This window comes from Capra hircus, chromosome 3 (genome assembly GCF_001704415.2).
Source record: "Capra hircus breed San Clemente chromosome 3, ASM170441v1, whole genome shotgun sequence".
NCBI lineage: Eukaryota > Metazoa > Chordata > Mammalia > Artiodactyla > Bovidae > Capra > Capra hircus.
In genome coordinates, this window is record NC_030810.1 from 8,759,525 (window position 1) to 8,775,268 (window position 15,744).

The 15,744-nt window shown below is 43.9% G+C and overlaps 1 protein-coding gene across 1 annotated transcript in view; it reads right to left on the reverse strand.

The window, feature by feature from the left end:
• Positions 1-15,744, reverse strand: part of CSMD2 (CUB and Sushi multiple domains 2) — a 616,901-nt gene that overhangs the window by 241,345 nt on the left and 359,812 nt on the right. Inside the window, exon 14 of the mRNA XM_018046480.1 lies at positions 2,969-3,295. Within this exon, the coding sequence (XP_017901969.1) occupies positions 2,969-3,295 (327 nt within the window). The remainder of the gene's footprint in view (positions 1-2,968; positions 3,296-15,744) is intronic.

The following is a 15,744-nucleotide window of genomic DNA, read 5'->3' on the forward strand; positions in this document are numbered from 1 at the left end:
TGCTGAGCCCCGATGCAGTCCCCCTTCCCTCTGAAGTGCAATTTAAGTAAGCCTAGACTTCTGTCTCCCAAACTTTGCTTATCAGGAACTATGACCATGAGCTTGCCCTGACATTTAGAAAAAAGGGCTGGGGAGAAAAGTGATGCGTGGGGCCCATAGTCCAGGCATTTGTCTACTCAGAACCCTATCAGTCACACACACACACACACACACACACACGTGTTCACACTGCACAGGGATATGGAGCTATCTCCAATGTCTCGGAGCAAATGCTCTACGTCAAAGATTTAAGTACTGCCCAGTTTTGCCTGCGTCCTGTTTCAATCTCAGCTTCCTGGCAGGTGAAAGGGGATGGATCTTAACCTAGGAAGCTGATGCCGTGGGGCTGGGTGTGATGCCTGCAGGATTGCTCACAGAGTAGGTGCTCAGTAAACAGCAGTTACTGTCATCAGCTTTCAAAACACTCCACGTGGAACAAGGGTCAGTTTACTCTAAGGAGCTCCGGGGGTGGAAGCGGGATCTCTGAGCCTTGTTACAGGGACAAGGATTTCATGTTAGCATGAAGGGTGGCCCTGAGAGCTCTCCAGCTGTGGAGAGTGCTGTCTGGGGGTGGGAAGCTTCCTGACACTGGGCACATTCCAACTCTGATGATCGTTGTTGGGACGTGGCCAAGGAGACGCACACGCTGCAGGGGAGAACACTAGTTCATAAACACTTGCTCGCAACTGTGGTTGCACTAGCTGCAACAGAATCATCTCAGAAGCCTGTGAAAAATGTAGATTCTACGGCCTCCTTCCTTAGACATTTTGACTCAGCAGGGCTGGAATGGGGCCCAGATTTTGTCCCTCAGACAGTAAGGAAATCTAACCAGTCCATCCTAAACAAAACCAACCCTTAATATTCATTGAAAGGACTGATGTTGAAGCTGAAACTCCAATACTTTGGCCACCTGATGTGAAGAGCTTACTCACTGGAAAAATGCCCTCATGCTGCAAAAGCCTGAGGATAGGAGGAGAAGGGGACGACAGGGTGAGACGGTTGGGTGGCATCACCGACTCAATGGACATGAGTTTGAGCAAACTCTGGGAAACAGTGAAAGACAGGGAAGTCCATGGGGTCACAAAGAGTCAGACACGACTCAGCGGCTGAAAAACAACAATCCAGCTCTGTCTGTGTAAATGCACAAAAAATTATCTGATGTTTGTAACAGTGTTCATCTCTGGGTGAGGGGGATCTGAGGTGGAGGTCAGCACTTCTTCCTTGAACTGGCCTGTTTTTGACTGTTGACATATTGGATGTGTATCACTTTTACATGGTGGAGGAATATTAGAGAGGAATGCAGGATAAGAGTTTGATCCTCAGGTTAGGTTTGCTGTTTTCTGCCTCTTTCTCCCAAGAACTCAGGATTTGCTTCTCTCTTGGAAAGTGGGGACCTACTAGGATTTGGTTTTCCTTGGAGACTATGAGATTCTTCCCCTCCCCCCGCTGCCCAGGTCCTCCATCAGTGTACCCATACTGCTTTGAGCCTGTAGGGTCCTTGGTCCTCCCCATCCTGGATAAGTAGGCTTCCCTGGGACAGCTCTTACTCATCTTCCCACTCCCACCAAGGGGAGGAAAGATCATTCAGCCGTTCATGAATCTTTCCACTCAATAAATATTTACTGATCCTCATGACCTACCAGACCCCATGCTGGGCAGAAGGGAGAGAGAGATAAGTAATACATATCCCTATCTTTCCAGAGCTCAGGATCTCATGGGAAAGTGGGGATGAGGACAGATTGTCTGAAGCCAGTGCTGCAGCGCTAGACCGTGAAGACTGGGGAAGATAGGACTGGGCTGTGTTTCCTCCTGCTCACAGGTGATGGGAAGAAGAGTGCCCTGGGAGAGGTGCCCCTGAGAAGATGGACGGTCTCTAATCCAGTCCAGTGTCCCAAGGAAGGTGTTGAGGGAAACACCAGAGACACATTCTAGCTTCAGTGGTCCCTTGGAATCTGGGGTCTCCAAAGACCCCCCCTTGGCACTTATGGTCTTCAGCTCAGCTAGACTCTGGGGACAGGTGGGGCAAGGAAGCAAGACCTCTATGCCAAGTAGGGCTGGGTGGAGATAAGTTCTATTAGGAAGTGCCAAAGGGACCAGCTCTGGGTGTGCTGTGCACCCGGGGCAGGGCTTGACTTAGGGACTTGCATTTCATAAGCAACCTCTGGGAAAGGATCTGGTTAATTGCTCAGGGGGACCCAGCTTCAGCCCCCATCTGACAATTTTCCATTGCCCAAGTTCATCGGGTCTGGAGCTGATTCTACCCGCTCAGTGCCTCTTGCTACCTCTGGCAGCTTGCTGTTTCCAGCGTCCAAACTTCTGCCTTCACCCCTAACCCTCTGAGACACAGAAACGACAAGAATCACTGCTTCAATCTGCTTCTAGAGAAGGGGCCCAGGGTTAAAACCAGAGGCGACAACTTTGGGACTGGGTCTGGGAGGAAATGCCCCCAAAGTGGGCTCAAATGAGTCTCAGAGCCAAACAGAAACACTGTTCCAGGCCCTTGTTTCTGATTTGATGGTGGGGATAGGAATTGGCAAAGCAAAGTGTGAGCGGCCTCATGGGGAATACGTGAAGTTGGCAGCAAGAAGGCGTCCAAGGACTTGGAGGAGGACAGCAGAGAGGCGTCAGTAACCAGGGGAAGATGGCGGGGCCCTTCCTGATTCTAGCTGGGCCTTCTAGGAGGGGGAGGGTGGGGAGGAGAAATGGAGCCCCAGGCTCCTTTCACATTACGTGGCACATCTATTAGAAATAAAGGCTCAAAAGTGAGTGAAGCCACAAAAAAGAGTGCTTTCTGTTTTTCCTGTCATTCTGGAGCCCCATGCCTGGCTTTGCAGTCCTTGGAACTGGTCCACCCACATCACCACTGGCCTATGCCCTGCACTGGACATCCTCAGAGGGACGGTCAGTGAGGGCCACAGGGCAGACTCACTGGTGAAGGTGATGTTGAAGCCTCTCTTCCCCGTGGAGTGGTCAGTCTGGAACTCGAGACGGGCCACGTGGCCACTGCTGGTAATGGAGGAGGGGAGCTGGTTTCCTGAGAAGGTGCCCAGGACAGGGGCCTCAGCTGTGGCCCCATCCTTGATGACCAGGAAGTCAAACTGAGGCTCTACGTCGATGTCATTGAAGGCCAAGTGAATGCGGCTCTCGGGCCGGGCGAGGATGAGCCAGACACAGTGGAGGTGGTTGCCGTAGTCCTCCGGGTAGTTGGGCGACAGGACGACCCCAGAGGGGCTGGTGAAGTTGAAGAAGCAGGAAACTGCAAGAGAAGAGCCGTGGAGGTCAGTGAGCATCCCTGGCGCTGTGCCCGGGCCACTGAGGGCAGGCAGGGGGGATGTCCTTAGTCTAAAAGCAATAGAGAGAAAAGGTGACCGGAGGGTTGGGCTGGACTGGCTGGGCTCTGAGCTCTAGGCAGCAGACATGCTGGGTTCCATGCTGCATGCGGTGCTGGGAAGGGTCCCTCTGGCACACTGTGGGCAAGGCAGAGTTGCTCTCCTCCTGGCCTTCCTGCCTTTGCGGTGAGCCCATCCCAGGAGTGTCTGCCTGCTCTCAGTCCCTCGTGTTGGGGAAAAACCACCATTTAAGCTGAAGTGGAGTCCCAGTGCCTGGTTCCTCTTAGCTGGTGGTGATCCCCTGAGTGGTAGCCAGGGTAGAGATAGTGCCACTCCATTTCTGTCCTTTAAACATTCTCGGTGGGGAAATGATTGTGCCCTGGGGATTCTGGCAACTGGGAAGCTACAAAACTATGCTAAGAAGGTGCCCAGTAGGCGCCATCTTTCAGAGACCAGAGCTTTGGAGGAAACTGGCAGAGAGAGGGAACAGCACCTTATCTTGAAGCCCCACCTACTTTCCAAGGATCGACTCTTCTAAAAAATCTTGATTTTAAACCCTTGTCATGCCCGTAACTAACAGACTCTAAGAGTAAGCCTGAGGCAAAAGAAAGTGTCATAAATGGAAACATAAACACTAAACCAATATTAAAAAGGAAAATAATAGCATGAAAAAACTGTTGCAACAAATATGCCAAAGAGCAACTCTCAATACTGAATTAGAGCTTTTGTAATTTATGCAAGAACATCACCAAGATGAGCAAAGAATATGCTCAGAGGATTCATATGAGAGAAAATAGAATTAATGTGAAAACGCAGTCCATTTCCCTAGGGGGAAAAATGAACAACTCATATTGCTGAGGCTTCATGGAAACTCATATGTATTTCTTGCCAGCTGCACAGTAAGGTTGATATAGCTCTTCTGGAAGGGAGTGAATGAGCTCTTATCAACAGCCACAAAACTATTCAAATAGTCTGACTCCATAATCTCCAGGACTTAATTCAAAAGAAAAGGAGCCACATGGACAAAGATGTTTACAGTGACATAATTTTATTATAGAGGAAAAAATGTGAGCAACCTACATGTCAGCCCAATACTGTGAGGTAAATTATAGCGTATAATGTGGTGCGGTTTGAATGCAATCATTAAAGTGATAAATATGATCCTGTAGAAGGAACAATGTTAAGCATTTTAAAGTCAAACAGTACATCATAAAATTATATGCACACTTTGGATTATAGCTAATAAATATTTACATATATATGGGTAAAGACTGGACATGAGCCCCCAAATAAAAACTGTACTAGGATGAAAGGTTTGGGGGTGATATTTTTCAATGTGAAAGCAATATTTGATATTTCTGATTACAAAAATGATATACGGTCATCGAAACATTTTTAAATATATAAAGTGTAAAGGAGGTAAAAACTAATATGGACAAAAATTCAAATGCCTTTATAATATTTATAGTGATGTTGGATATTAATAATATTGAAATTAAAGTATGATATTTGACTTATTAATTATAATGAAGTGAAAGTGAAAAATAATATTAAAATCATGTTTGCAAAATAAAAAATAACACAAAACAAAGGAACTGGCGATTCCTTCTGTTGAGTTTCTCCTTCCTTTCCCTGGCTACCCACCTTTCCCTTTTCTGCACTGGGTGTTACTTTTCCAACCTGCTACTCAAAGCCCTCCCATCAAATTTAGCAAAGTGAAACTGGTCCCTAGGACACGTTCAGTCTCATTCCTGTAATCTCTGTATTTATAGGTATGGAAAGTTTGAGCCAAGGGGAGAGAAGGCCATAACCTCACTTAAAGATAAAAGACACTGCAGCTCACAGAGATTAGGTAACTTGCCAGGCTCACACAGCGAGTAGATGGTAGCAGCAAGTTCCAATCCATGCAAACCCTTGCTAGTTCAAACCCACCTGACTCCAGGGGCCAAGCCCTTAGCCACCCAGCAACACCGCCTCCCAGTATGAGAACAGTATTGCTCACAAGTCTAACAGATGAGTCCTTGAGGGTATTCTTAGAATCTGCTAAAGATCCGTTGACCCCAAGCATTATATCAGCCCTGAACTAGAAGCTCTAGGCTGGACACAGATGTCCCCCGACACAGCTATCCCACCCATAGCTTTGTGGCAGTCCAGCTGGGAGCATAATACACATAATGAGGAATATGAAACCAATGGAGCCCGCTACCTGAAGACAGAGAGAGGGTAAAAACCACACAGCTTGCCTACTAGAAGAACAACATCAAGGTAGACCAAAAGCAAAGAAAAGCTCTACAATTTCAGAGGAACTGAAAGCATGAGCACACATGCATTTGCCGCAGAGGATTTAATTAATGCCTGCTGAGTCCCCATCCCCACTCCATCACGCTACCACATACTTTCCTTATACCCTTTATCCAGAGTTGCCAAGTGGTAAATCTCCAGGAGCACCACTTTCAGCAGCTCTATATGGTAGCTTATCCTATCACTCTTCAAAATGATCTTGTTCACTAGTTTCTTGATGTTTTGTCCTTCCCTCTCCCCAACACACACATATGTACTCCATGAGTGCAGAAATCTTGTCTGTTTGATTCCTCTGAATCCCCAGGGCTGCCACAATGCCTGGTACATTATCTGTGCTCAATCAATATTTGCTGAATGAATCAATGAGTATTTAATGGTTGATATCATCTAAAAATGGGTTTCCAGGGTGGCTCAGTGGTAAAGAATCCACCTGCCAAGCAGGAGATGCAGGTTTGATCCCCGCATTGGGAAAATCCCCTGGAGAAGAAAATGGCAACCCACTTCAGTATTCTTGCCTGGGAAATTCTATTGACAGAGGAGCCTGGTGGGCTACAAGTCCATGGAGTTGCAAAAGAGTCAGACATGACTGAGCAAGTAAACCATCTGAAAAGATGGTGATGTGAGTATATATGCCTCATATCCCGATCCTGTTCCAAGTCCCAACCAAAAGAACTGACCAAAGTCTGTAAAGCGGACACCTGTGTCAGCTCTGGAAACAAGGAAAAAACACTATACCGTGATCCTCAACACATTTCTGTTAGACACAGTGCAGATCTGTTCCTGAATAGTTTAGAATAGAAAAGGGTATGACCAAGCCAAATTGTTAAACAGCAAAGACAACAGAAACTGCTTCCAGTATCAAAGACCTCGAAAAAATATATTATCCATATAATATAAAAAAAAGAAAACACTTGAAGATGTTTTCTATCCAACCAAGAGATGAATCAAAATACAGAACTCGAGTATGGGAACGTTATGGTTAATAAAAAATGAAACAAAATTGGCAATAAGCAAATAGAGCATATAGTAAATAATCTAAATAATTGCTATAAACATAGAAAATAGAATGCAAGTGTAACAAATATTTGTTGGAAAAGAACATAAAAGATATTATTCCTGCCCAAACCCCAGGGTAAAGTAATGCAGATTATTCTGATGTAAAGTATAAAGTTTGAAGCAAGGAGATATGCTAATTTTCTCATTTTGCAAGAAGTTCTGTTATATGGTTTCTGTGGTTAATTACAGAAATATAGGTTAGAGCGTGTCTTTAAAGATGTTAAGTGTAATTAGTAATAGACTATAAAGTAGCTTATCTTCAAAATTGCCAAAGGGGAAAAAGCAAAGCAGTCAATTTAGCAAAAAAATGGAATTCAAAGGAAACAACAAGGAATCATAAAGAGGAGAAATGTAAAATAAGATGCTAAAAAGGGGGGGAAGAGGCAAAACATCATTTATGATAATAAATGTATACAGGTTAATCTATCTTAGAAAAATATAACCCTCATTTTGGGGAAAGATACACTTTAAAGAGACTCAGAACAGTCAAAAATAAGGAAAAGGGCCAAGATAGCTCAGACTTCAGATTAGAAGAGTGTTTCAGTCTACCAGTGCTCAGGCCCCAAGGGGTCCTGTTTATTTGGTGATGGGCACCCAGTGCAACACAGGTGCTCAAAGCTCCCTGGGTAACCCCAAGGTGCAGCCGGGGTTTGAGAACTACTGGTGAAGGAAAATGCAAACTATAAAAAATTAGTTTTAATACTAGTATTAGACCCTTGGGTGTTATCATATCATAACAGGCTCTTAATGATTCCCCCCCCCCCGTTTTTTTTCAGACCAAGAGACCCCTGAACAGCTATCAAAACATTTCCTTTCACACCTAGAGAGACAGAGGCGATAAACTGACAGATAGAGGTGACAAATAGAACAGAAACTTGGTCCTGAAAAGCTCAGCCTTCTATCCCAAGGGATAATTCAGACTTGTTGCAATAAATGCAGGAAAAAGGAGTGTGCAGAGTTCAACAAACGTCTAATCTCTCTCACTCTGGAAAATTAGGTTTACATGTTACATCAGAAGGTTTCTCTTGGAGAATTTTCTTCTCAGTGTGCCAAATGAGGATTAAAAAAGTGCATGGTGATTGGATCTCATCACTGTCAATCACCCAGGTAAAGGAGGGACGTGAAGTACCTTCTCCCTTTGGAAGCAGTTACCAGGTTGTGCTCAAGAATCTTGACCTTGAATAAGCCTTTAAAAGGTTTGGACTTTCTAAAATTAATAAAGGTGGGAAACTCATTACCAAGTAGATGCATCATTTCTATGCTTAATATTGGATTATTATTTAATAGGACCTTGAGTAAGAAATATAAGTTTTGTTGAAAAATGCTCTTTTACTCTCTTTTCTTTCGGTGTCGTCACTGCTAGTTTCAGTGCTTTTAAAATGATAATTCAATTACTAGAGACCCAGCGAGGCAAGACAAAAGCCAAAATCCAAAGGTGACATTTAAAAAGTGGGTGATATGCACATTCCAAAATGAAGATATGACAGCTATGATACATTTGGCCCAAAGCACTGAAACAGACAAAATAAACCATTTTAGAAAACATAAGAGTTGGATAAAAAATACTAACCTGATGGCAAAAGTAAATAAAGATAAAAAAGAATTCTCTAGAATTCTATGAGTGGGTATATGTTATATGAAACTTTGTGACCTGCAAACAAGGAACAGAACCTTCTTCACAAGCGCCCAAGGAATATTACAGAAATGGCCTCTATACTGGGCCAGAAAGAACTCTCTGTAAATGCCTCTACAAAGCAAAAACTGCCAGGACCCATTTCTATTCACAGCGCAAATAAACTAGAAATCAATAATAAAAGAGTAAAGAAAAATTCCTAGTCAGCTGAAAATGTATGAAATCCTTTCCTAAGTAAGTTCTTGAGTTCAAAGAGGAAACAAAGGCTATCAATCAATACAGATTATTTACAATAATGATAATGATACTAGGCCAAAGCTGTGTTTAAGGGACAATTAATAGCCTTATTCATTACTAAATAAAAAAGGAATAAGTGAAACGAGAGCTCAAACTAAAAACATGACAAAGAGAATAGCCAAACAAGATTAAGGACAGAAGGGAGAATAAACTTAATAAAGATAAAAGCAGAGAAAAGTTAACCAAAGAGACCAGTAAAAGAAAAACTTCTCACTGGGGTCCTCAAGAAATAAAGCGAGAAGATATATATACATAGAGACTGGATAATAAAATTAAGGAGATATGCCAATTATAAAAGAATAGTATGTACAACACACTAATAAAATGGAAATATTCACAAAACGCAGAATTTCCAAGGAAATCTTAAATTGAGGAGACCGAAAAATATTTAGGGAGTAGGTAGTCTTAGGCCGAGAACTTTTAAATGTTAACCAAGCTGTAGCAGCCACGCTATTTAATTAATCTTGATACAAATATTCCCACAAGACAGTATGTGGGAATACTATCACACTCACCTACTCACACATCGATACATCCACAGTGTAAACATAATCCTATATGTAAAGTGCTATCAAACCAAATTCAGCCCTAAAACACTAAACAAACATGAGCTATAATCAACAAGCCTTTATTGATAGGTAGAAAAGAAAACTAACAAATGAGATAAACTTTTTTTCTGGGTGACGAGTTCATATTGTTAAGATAAAGTGTTAGTTGCTCAGTAGTGCCCGACTCTTTGTGAGCCCATGGGCTGTAGCCTGCCAGGCTCCTCTGCCAATGGGATTCTCCAAGCAAGAATACTGGAGTGGGTTGCCATTCCCTTCTCCAGAGGATCTTCCCAACCCAGGGATCGAATCCAGGTCTCCTGCACTGCAGGCAAACTCTACCATCTGAGCCACCAGGGAAGCCATGTTAAGATAAAAGTTGTCTTCAAATCATTGTACAAATGCGACATAATTCCAGGCAAAATTTAAAGCAATTCCAGGCAAGATCCACATTAATTTTTTTTTCTGGAGTGATTGATCTGTTGGAATAAATAGGTAAAAGGATCCAGTCACTCCTTGAGAGAGACAAGGAAAAAACAGCATATGAGGTGGTAGCTGGCATTCCAAGATGTCATATGTCTTGACCCACCCAGCCTCACAATGGCCCTCTAAGATGAATATTATTATTATTATCCCATTTTATCCCATTAACTTTTTATCCCATTAATATTATCCCATTTTACAGAGGTAGAAGCCAAGTCTGGTGGTCAAGTAACCTGCCCACTGTCACAAGATATGTAAGTGATGTAGCTAGGCTGTAAACCCAGGAAAGCTGGTTCTAGAGCCCAAGCTTTCAACCATATTACCTATTTTTTCCAGTGGCAGGGAGGTTTGTCAACTCAGATACTGAAACATACTACAAAGCTGTAATAACAACATCTGTATTGTTATCAAAAGAGAAATCGGTAAGAACCAAAAAAAAAAAAAGAAAGTTCAGAAATGGACAGACATCCAAAAATGTAGTATATGATAAAGGAGACTTTTTAAATTAGCAAGGTAAATGTTGCTTGATCAATAAGGGAGTCTTGGACAAACGGCTAACCAGTTGTCGAAAAAATAAACCCACATTTCACTCAGCATACAACAGAAATACCAGAAGAAAATATAAGGAATATTTGCATAATCTCAGACGTGGGGCAGGAGTTGCTTAACATTATACTAAAGTTAGGAAATAGTATTTTAACTTACAGAAATGAAACCTTTTTGGATTTCAAAAATCACCAGGCTTTCCAGGTGGTACAGTGGTAAAGAATCTGCCTGCCAAGGCAGGAGACACAGGAGACATGAGTTCAATCCCTGGGTTGGGAAGATCCCCTCTGAGAAGGAGATGGCACCTCACTCCAGTATTCTTGCCTGGAGAGTTCCATGGATAAATCAGTTTGGAGGGCCAGTCCATGGACTCACAGAAGTTTAACAGTGAGGACCAAATGACAATCTCTTTAACAAGTGGTGCTGGGAAAACTGGTCAACCACTTGTAAAAGAATGAAACTAGAACACTTTTTTCTAATGCCATATGCAAAAATAAACTCAAAATGGATTAAAGATCTAAATGTAAGACCAGGAACTATTAAACTCCTAGAGGAAAACGGGCAAAACACTCTCCGACATAAATCACAGCAGGATCCTCTATGACCCACCTCCCAGAGTATTGGAAAGAAAAGCAAAAATAAACAAATGGGATATAATTAAACTTAAAAGCTTTTGCACAATGAAGGAAACTATAAACAAGGTGAAAAGACAGCCTTTGAAATGGGAGAAAATAATAGCAAACGGAGCAACTGACAAAGAATTAATCTCAAAAACATACAAGTAGCTCCTGCAGCTCAATTCCAGGAAAATAAACGACCCAATCAAAAAATGGGCCAAAGAACTAAACAGACATTTCTCCAAAGAAGACACACAGATGGCTAACAAACACATGAAAAGATGCTCAACGTCACTCATTATCAGAGAAATGCAAATCAAAACCACAATTAGGTACCATCTCACGCCAGTCAGAATGGCTGCTATCCAAAAGTCTACAAGCAATAAATGCTGGAGAGGGTGTGGAGAAAAGGGAACCTTCTTACAGTGTTGGTAGGAATGCAAATTAGTACAGCTACTATGGAGAATAGTGTGGAGATTCCTTAAAAAACTGGAAATAGAGCTGCCATATGACCCAGCAATCCCACTACTGGGCATACACACCGAGGAAACCAGAATTGAAAGAGACACGTGTACCCCAGTGTTCATCACAGCACTGTTTATAATAGCCAGGACATGGAAGCAACCTAGATGTCCATCAGCAGTTGAAAGGATAAGAAAGCTGTGGGACATATACACAATGGAATATTACTCAGCCATTAAAAAGAATGCATGTGAATCAGTTCTAATGAGGTGGATGAGACTGGAGCCTATTATACAGAGTGAAGTAAGCCAGAAAGAAAAACACCAATACAGTATATTAATGCATATGTATGGAATTTAGAAAGATGGTGACGATGACCCTATATGCAAGACAGCAAAAGAGACACAGATGTAAAGAACAGACTTTTGGACTCTGTGAGAGAAGGCGAGGGTGGGATGATTTGAGAGAATAGCGCTGAAACATGTATATTGCCATATGTGAAACAGATTGCCAGTCCAGGTTTGATGCATGAGACAGAGCGCTCAGGGCCGGAGCACTGGGATGACCCTGAGGGATGGGATGGGGAGGGAGGTGGGAGGGGGGTTCAGGATGGGGAATACATGTACACATGTGGCTAATTCATGTCAATGTATGGCAAAAACCACTACAATACAGTAAAGTAATTAGCCTCCAATTTAAATAAATTAATAAAATAAAACAAATAAGAAAAAAGGAAATATTGGCAAGTGAGTATAATCAAATATTTACTATGTTTAACATATGAGTGAGTGAAGTCACTCAGTCGTGTCCAACACCTTGTGACTCCATGGACTGTAGCCTACCAGGCTCCTCCATTCATGGAATTTTCCAGGCAAGAGCACTGGAGTGGGTTGCCATTTCCTTCTCCAGGGGATCCTCTTGAGCCGGCGATCAAACCTGAGTCTCCCGCATTGGAGGTGGACACTTTACCATCTGAGCCACCGGGGACGTCCTAACACACGAAGAACTACTCACACATTCAACGAAAAGATAAATGCTCAGAATAGAATTATAAGCTAAGGAAATTAAGGGACAAGGTTATCAAGTTGGCAAAGAAAAAACAGACAGCATGGAACATTGCAAAGCTGTCCATATAGATTACTTATAATAATGATAACGATACTAGGCCAAAGCTGTATTTAAGGGAAAATTAATAGCCTTATTTGTTATTAAATGAAAAAGAAATACGTGACATGAGCATTTAAACTAAAAACATGACAAAGAGAATAACCAAATAAGATTAAGCAGAGAAGGGAGAATAAACTTAATAAAGACAAAAGCAGAGAAAAGTTATGGGCAGGCCAGATGGAGACAAAGCAGTTGAAGGTAGGAGGGAAAACACAAGAGTGGTTTCCAGAAGGAGGGAAAGGCTAGCTGTTCTGAATAGAGTGGAGCCTCTGTGTAAAACCCATTGAGTTTTAGCAACAGGAGGCTCATTAGTGACCTGGGTGAGAGCAGTTCCCAGGTGTGGTGGACACAGAGGTCAGAACGTATGCGGTACGAAGGGACTGGGAAGTGAAGTGTGGCTACAGAAAGGGAAGACACCCCGTCAAAGGGTCTGGAGGCGTTAAAGAACTTTACCCGTAAGAGGAGAGGGACCTGAAGAAATTCACATGTTGATGGGAAGGATGTGGCAGAAGGGGAGAGGCTTCTTCCACACGGAATAAAGAGGATGGGTGGCTAAGGCTCCCCACTCCCAATGCAGGGGACTGAGGTTCGATCCCTGGCTGGGGAACTAGATCCCACATGCTGTAACCAAAGGGTTCACACACTGCAACTATGACTTGGGTCAGTTAAATAAATAATAACTGAAATAAATATATATATTTTTTAAAGAAGAGGATGGATTACAAGAGGCATAGATTCCTGAGAAAGCAGGAGGTGAGGGGGAATCAATAGCAAAATTTTTGAAACAGTGACTCATCGTGAAAGCGATATGGTGGGTCATGATGCTAAAATAAAAGGAAAAAGGAAAAAACAAAAGGAAGAGAATGGAAAATACCTGAGTGCATTACAGGGTTAAAGGTAAATACTGTTTGTGAATCTGTTTCAATTATGTCCAGTGTGTGTGTGTGTGTGTGTGTGTGTGAATGTATTCTGTACTGCATCTTACTGTTAGTTTAAAGGCGCTTGAATCCCTGATCTAGATCCCTGATCTAAAGCCTAAATGGGAAGTATAAGCTACAGGCACATTGGTTTTGATGGTAGAGAGGGCCGAGCATCTCTGTATAAGACGTGGGAAGGTGAGAGGAAGGATGGGGATGGATGGTGATGAGCTGCAGGCTTGGTGTCTTTTGAAATTTGGATTTTGAGCATGCTGCCTGCCAGGCAGAAGACAAGATGATCATTCTCCAGGGTAAGGTGAGGAGGTGGGCTGATCCCAGGATGGAGGAGGGTGGAGAAGGCTTGGCAGAGCTTCCACAGGGAAGAATAGAACAGACTGACTTGAGGAACACAGATGGATGCTGGGCACCGTGCAGGCTTCATTGAGACTAGTGACCGTGAATGTGTAGCAGTGCCAATTTGCCTGGTTGGGTGATTTTCTCCAGCAGAACTCACCCAAGCAGTAGAGGCCCAATTAGATTGTTCTTGCTTCACTGTGCATCTCTGGACCAGTAAACTGAGGCATCCCTGCTGATGAATGCTAGAGCTGAGTGGGCGGCAGGGGCTTTACAAACCCACTAGTGAATCCCTTTCACTTCCTTCTCCTCGGAAGCTCAAGGTACGGTAGTTTTCATCGGAGTCATTTTAACATCTCTGGCACTGGAGCTGGTGAAAGTTATTAACTTTCTTTGGCCCTAGGAAGCTGGGTGAGGTCTTCAAGGTCACACACATAAGGCTGAAACTGGCTACCCATCTGGGCTCATCCTTATCGCAAACAAGATGAAGTTAGCGCTTGGTTTTCTCCTTGAGAAGAATCCTGAGAATGCTTTCTAGAAACTCACACGAGCATGCATGAGTATGCGTGTCGAGTTAAGTCGTGTCTCACTCTTTGTGACCCTATGGACCGTGGCCCAGCAGGCTCCTCTGTCCATGGGATTCTCCAGGCAAGGACACTGGAGTGGGTTGCCACGCCCTCCTCCAGGGGGTCTTCCTGACCCAGAGACTGAACCTGCATGGCAAGTGGATACTTTACCCCTAGAGCCACCTGGTCAGCTCCTTAGAAACTCATACGCACACATTTCCAAAAGGAGCATCAGACATAGAGGGATGACGCTGCCCGCGTATTTACTGAGCATGGACCATGTCCCCTTCGGTTAATATTTGATGTAAAGCCATGAATTGCGTTAAGTTTTTGCATTTCTTTGTTTTCTCCTATCCCCACCTCCTAGGCAGGCACGAGCACTGGCCCCCTGCACTATGTGAGTAGGGCCTTTGACAGAGCTGAGCCCTCTCTTGTTCTTGAAATGCTTCCCCTCTGTCTCCGATCACACCCACCCCAGGCTTTCCACTCCAGCTCCGACAGCCCCTTTGAACGACCTTGGAATGTCCTTACCAAGCTGGCATATTCACTGGGCATCTGCTGTGTGACAAAGACTAATTTAGACATGGTGGGGGAGGGGGTGGGTTACAAACCAGACAGATCGGCCTCATGAAGTTTGCATTCTAAACGGTAAGAAAGAACACACGGTGGAATGGGGGTAAGAGTGAATGGAGGGGGGATAGCTTGCTTTCAAGGCGGGGTCAGGGATGGCCCGTCTGAGGAAGCACCCTCTGAGATATGGCCTGACGATACAGAGTCAGCTGGCCTAAGGGAAGATTGCTCCAGGTGGAGGCGATTGCAAGTCCAAAGGTCCTGAGGTGGGCACAGACTTGGTGACTGTGCGGGAGAGAAGGGAGGCCAACAGAGCGGAGCTGGGTAAACCACGGAGCTAGGAGCACCAGACAAGCTGGAGAGAATGACGGGTCTTTTAGACCCAGGAAGAGGGGTCTGGATTTTATCAGAGCAAATTAAACTAAATATGGCCCAAACTGAGCTCCTAGTCTTCTTTCCCCAGCCTGGTTTTCCTAGAATCTTGCGTTTGGAACATTCCCTGGCATCAGGGAGTGACTCAGGCCTGCCCAGTTATGGGTTTTCCCTTGGCCCCATCTCACTCCACAGCACCTTCCTCATGCTCTTGCCTCCTAAACGACACTGGCAGCCCAGACCCACCTGCGTGTTCAGACTTGGTGTGTAACTGTCTGACATGCTTCTCCACTGCAGATCCCACCAGCACCTCGGATGCATGTGCAGGACTGATCTCTTTATCTGTTTTCCTAAGCTTCCTTCATTCCCTATCACCATGAATGACAATGCCCAGTTGCCTAAGGGAAACATATCAACTCCTTTCCCTTGCTTCCAAATCCAGTCTGTAACTAGCTTCTGCTGATTCTCTCCCTTCACTGTCTCTTGAACT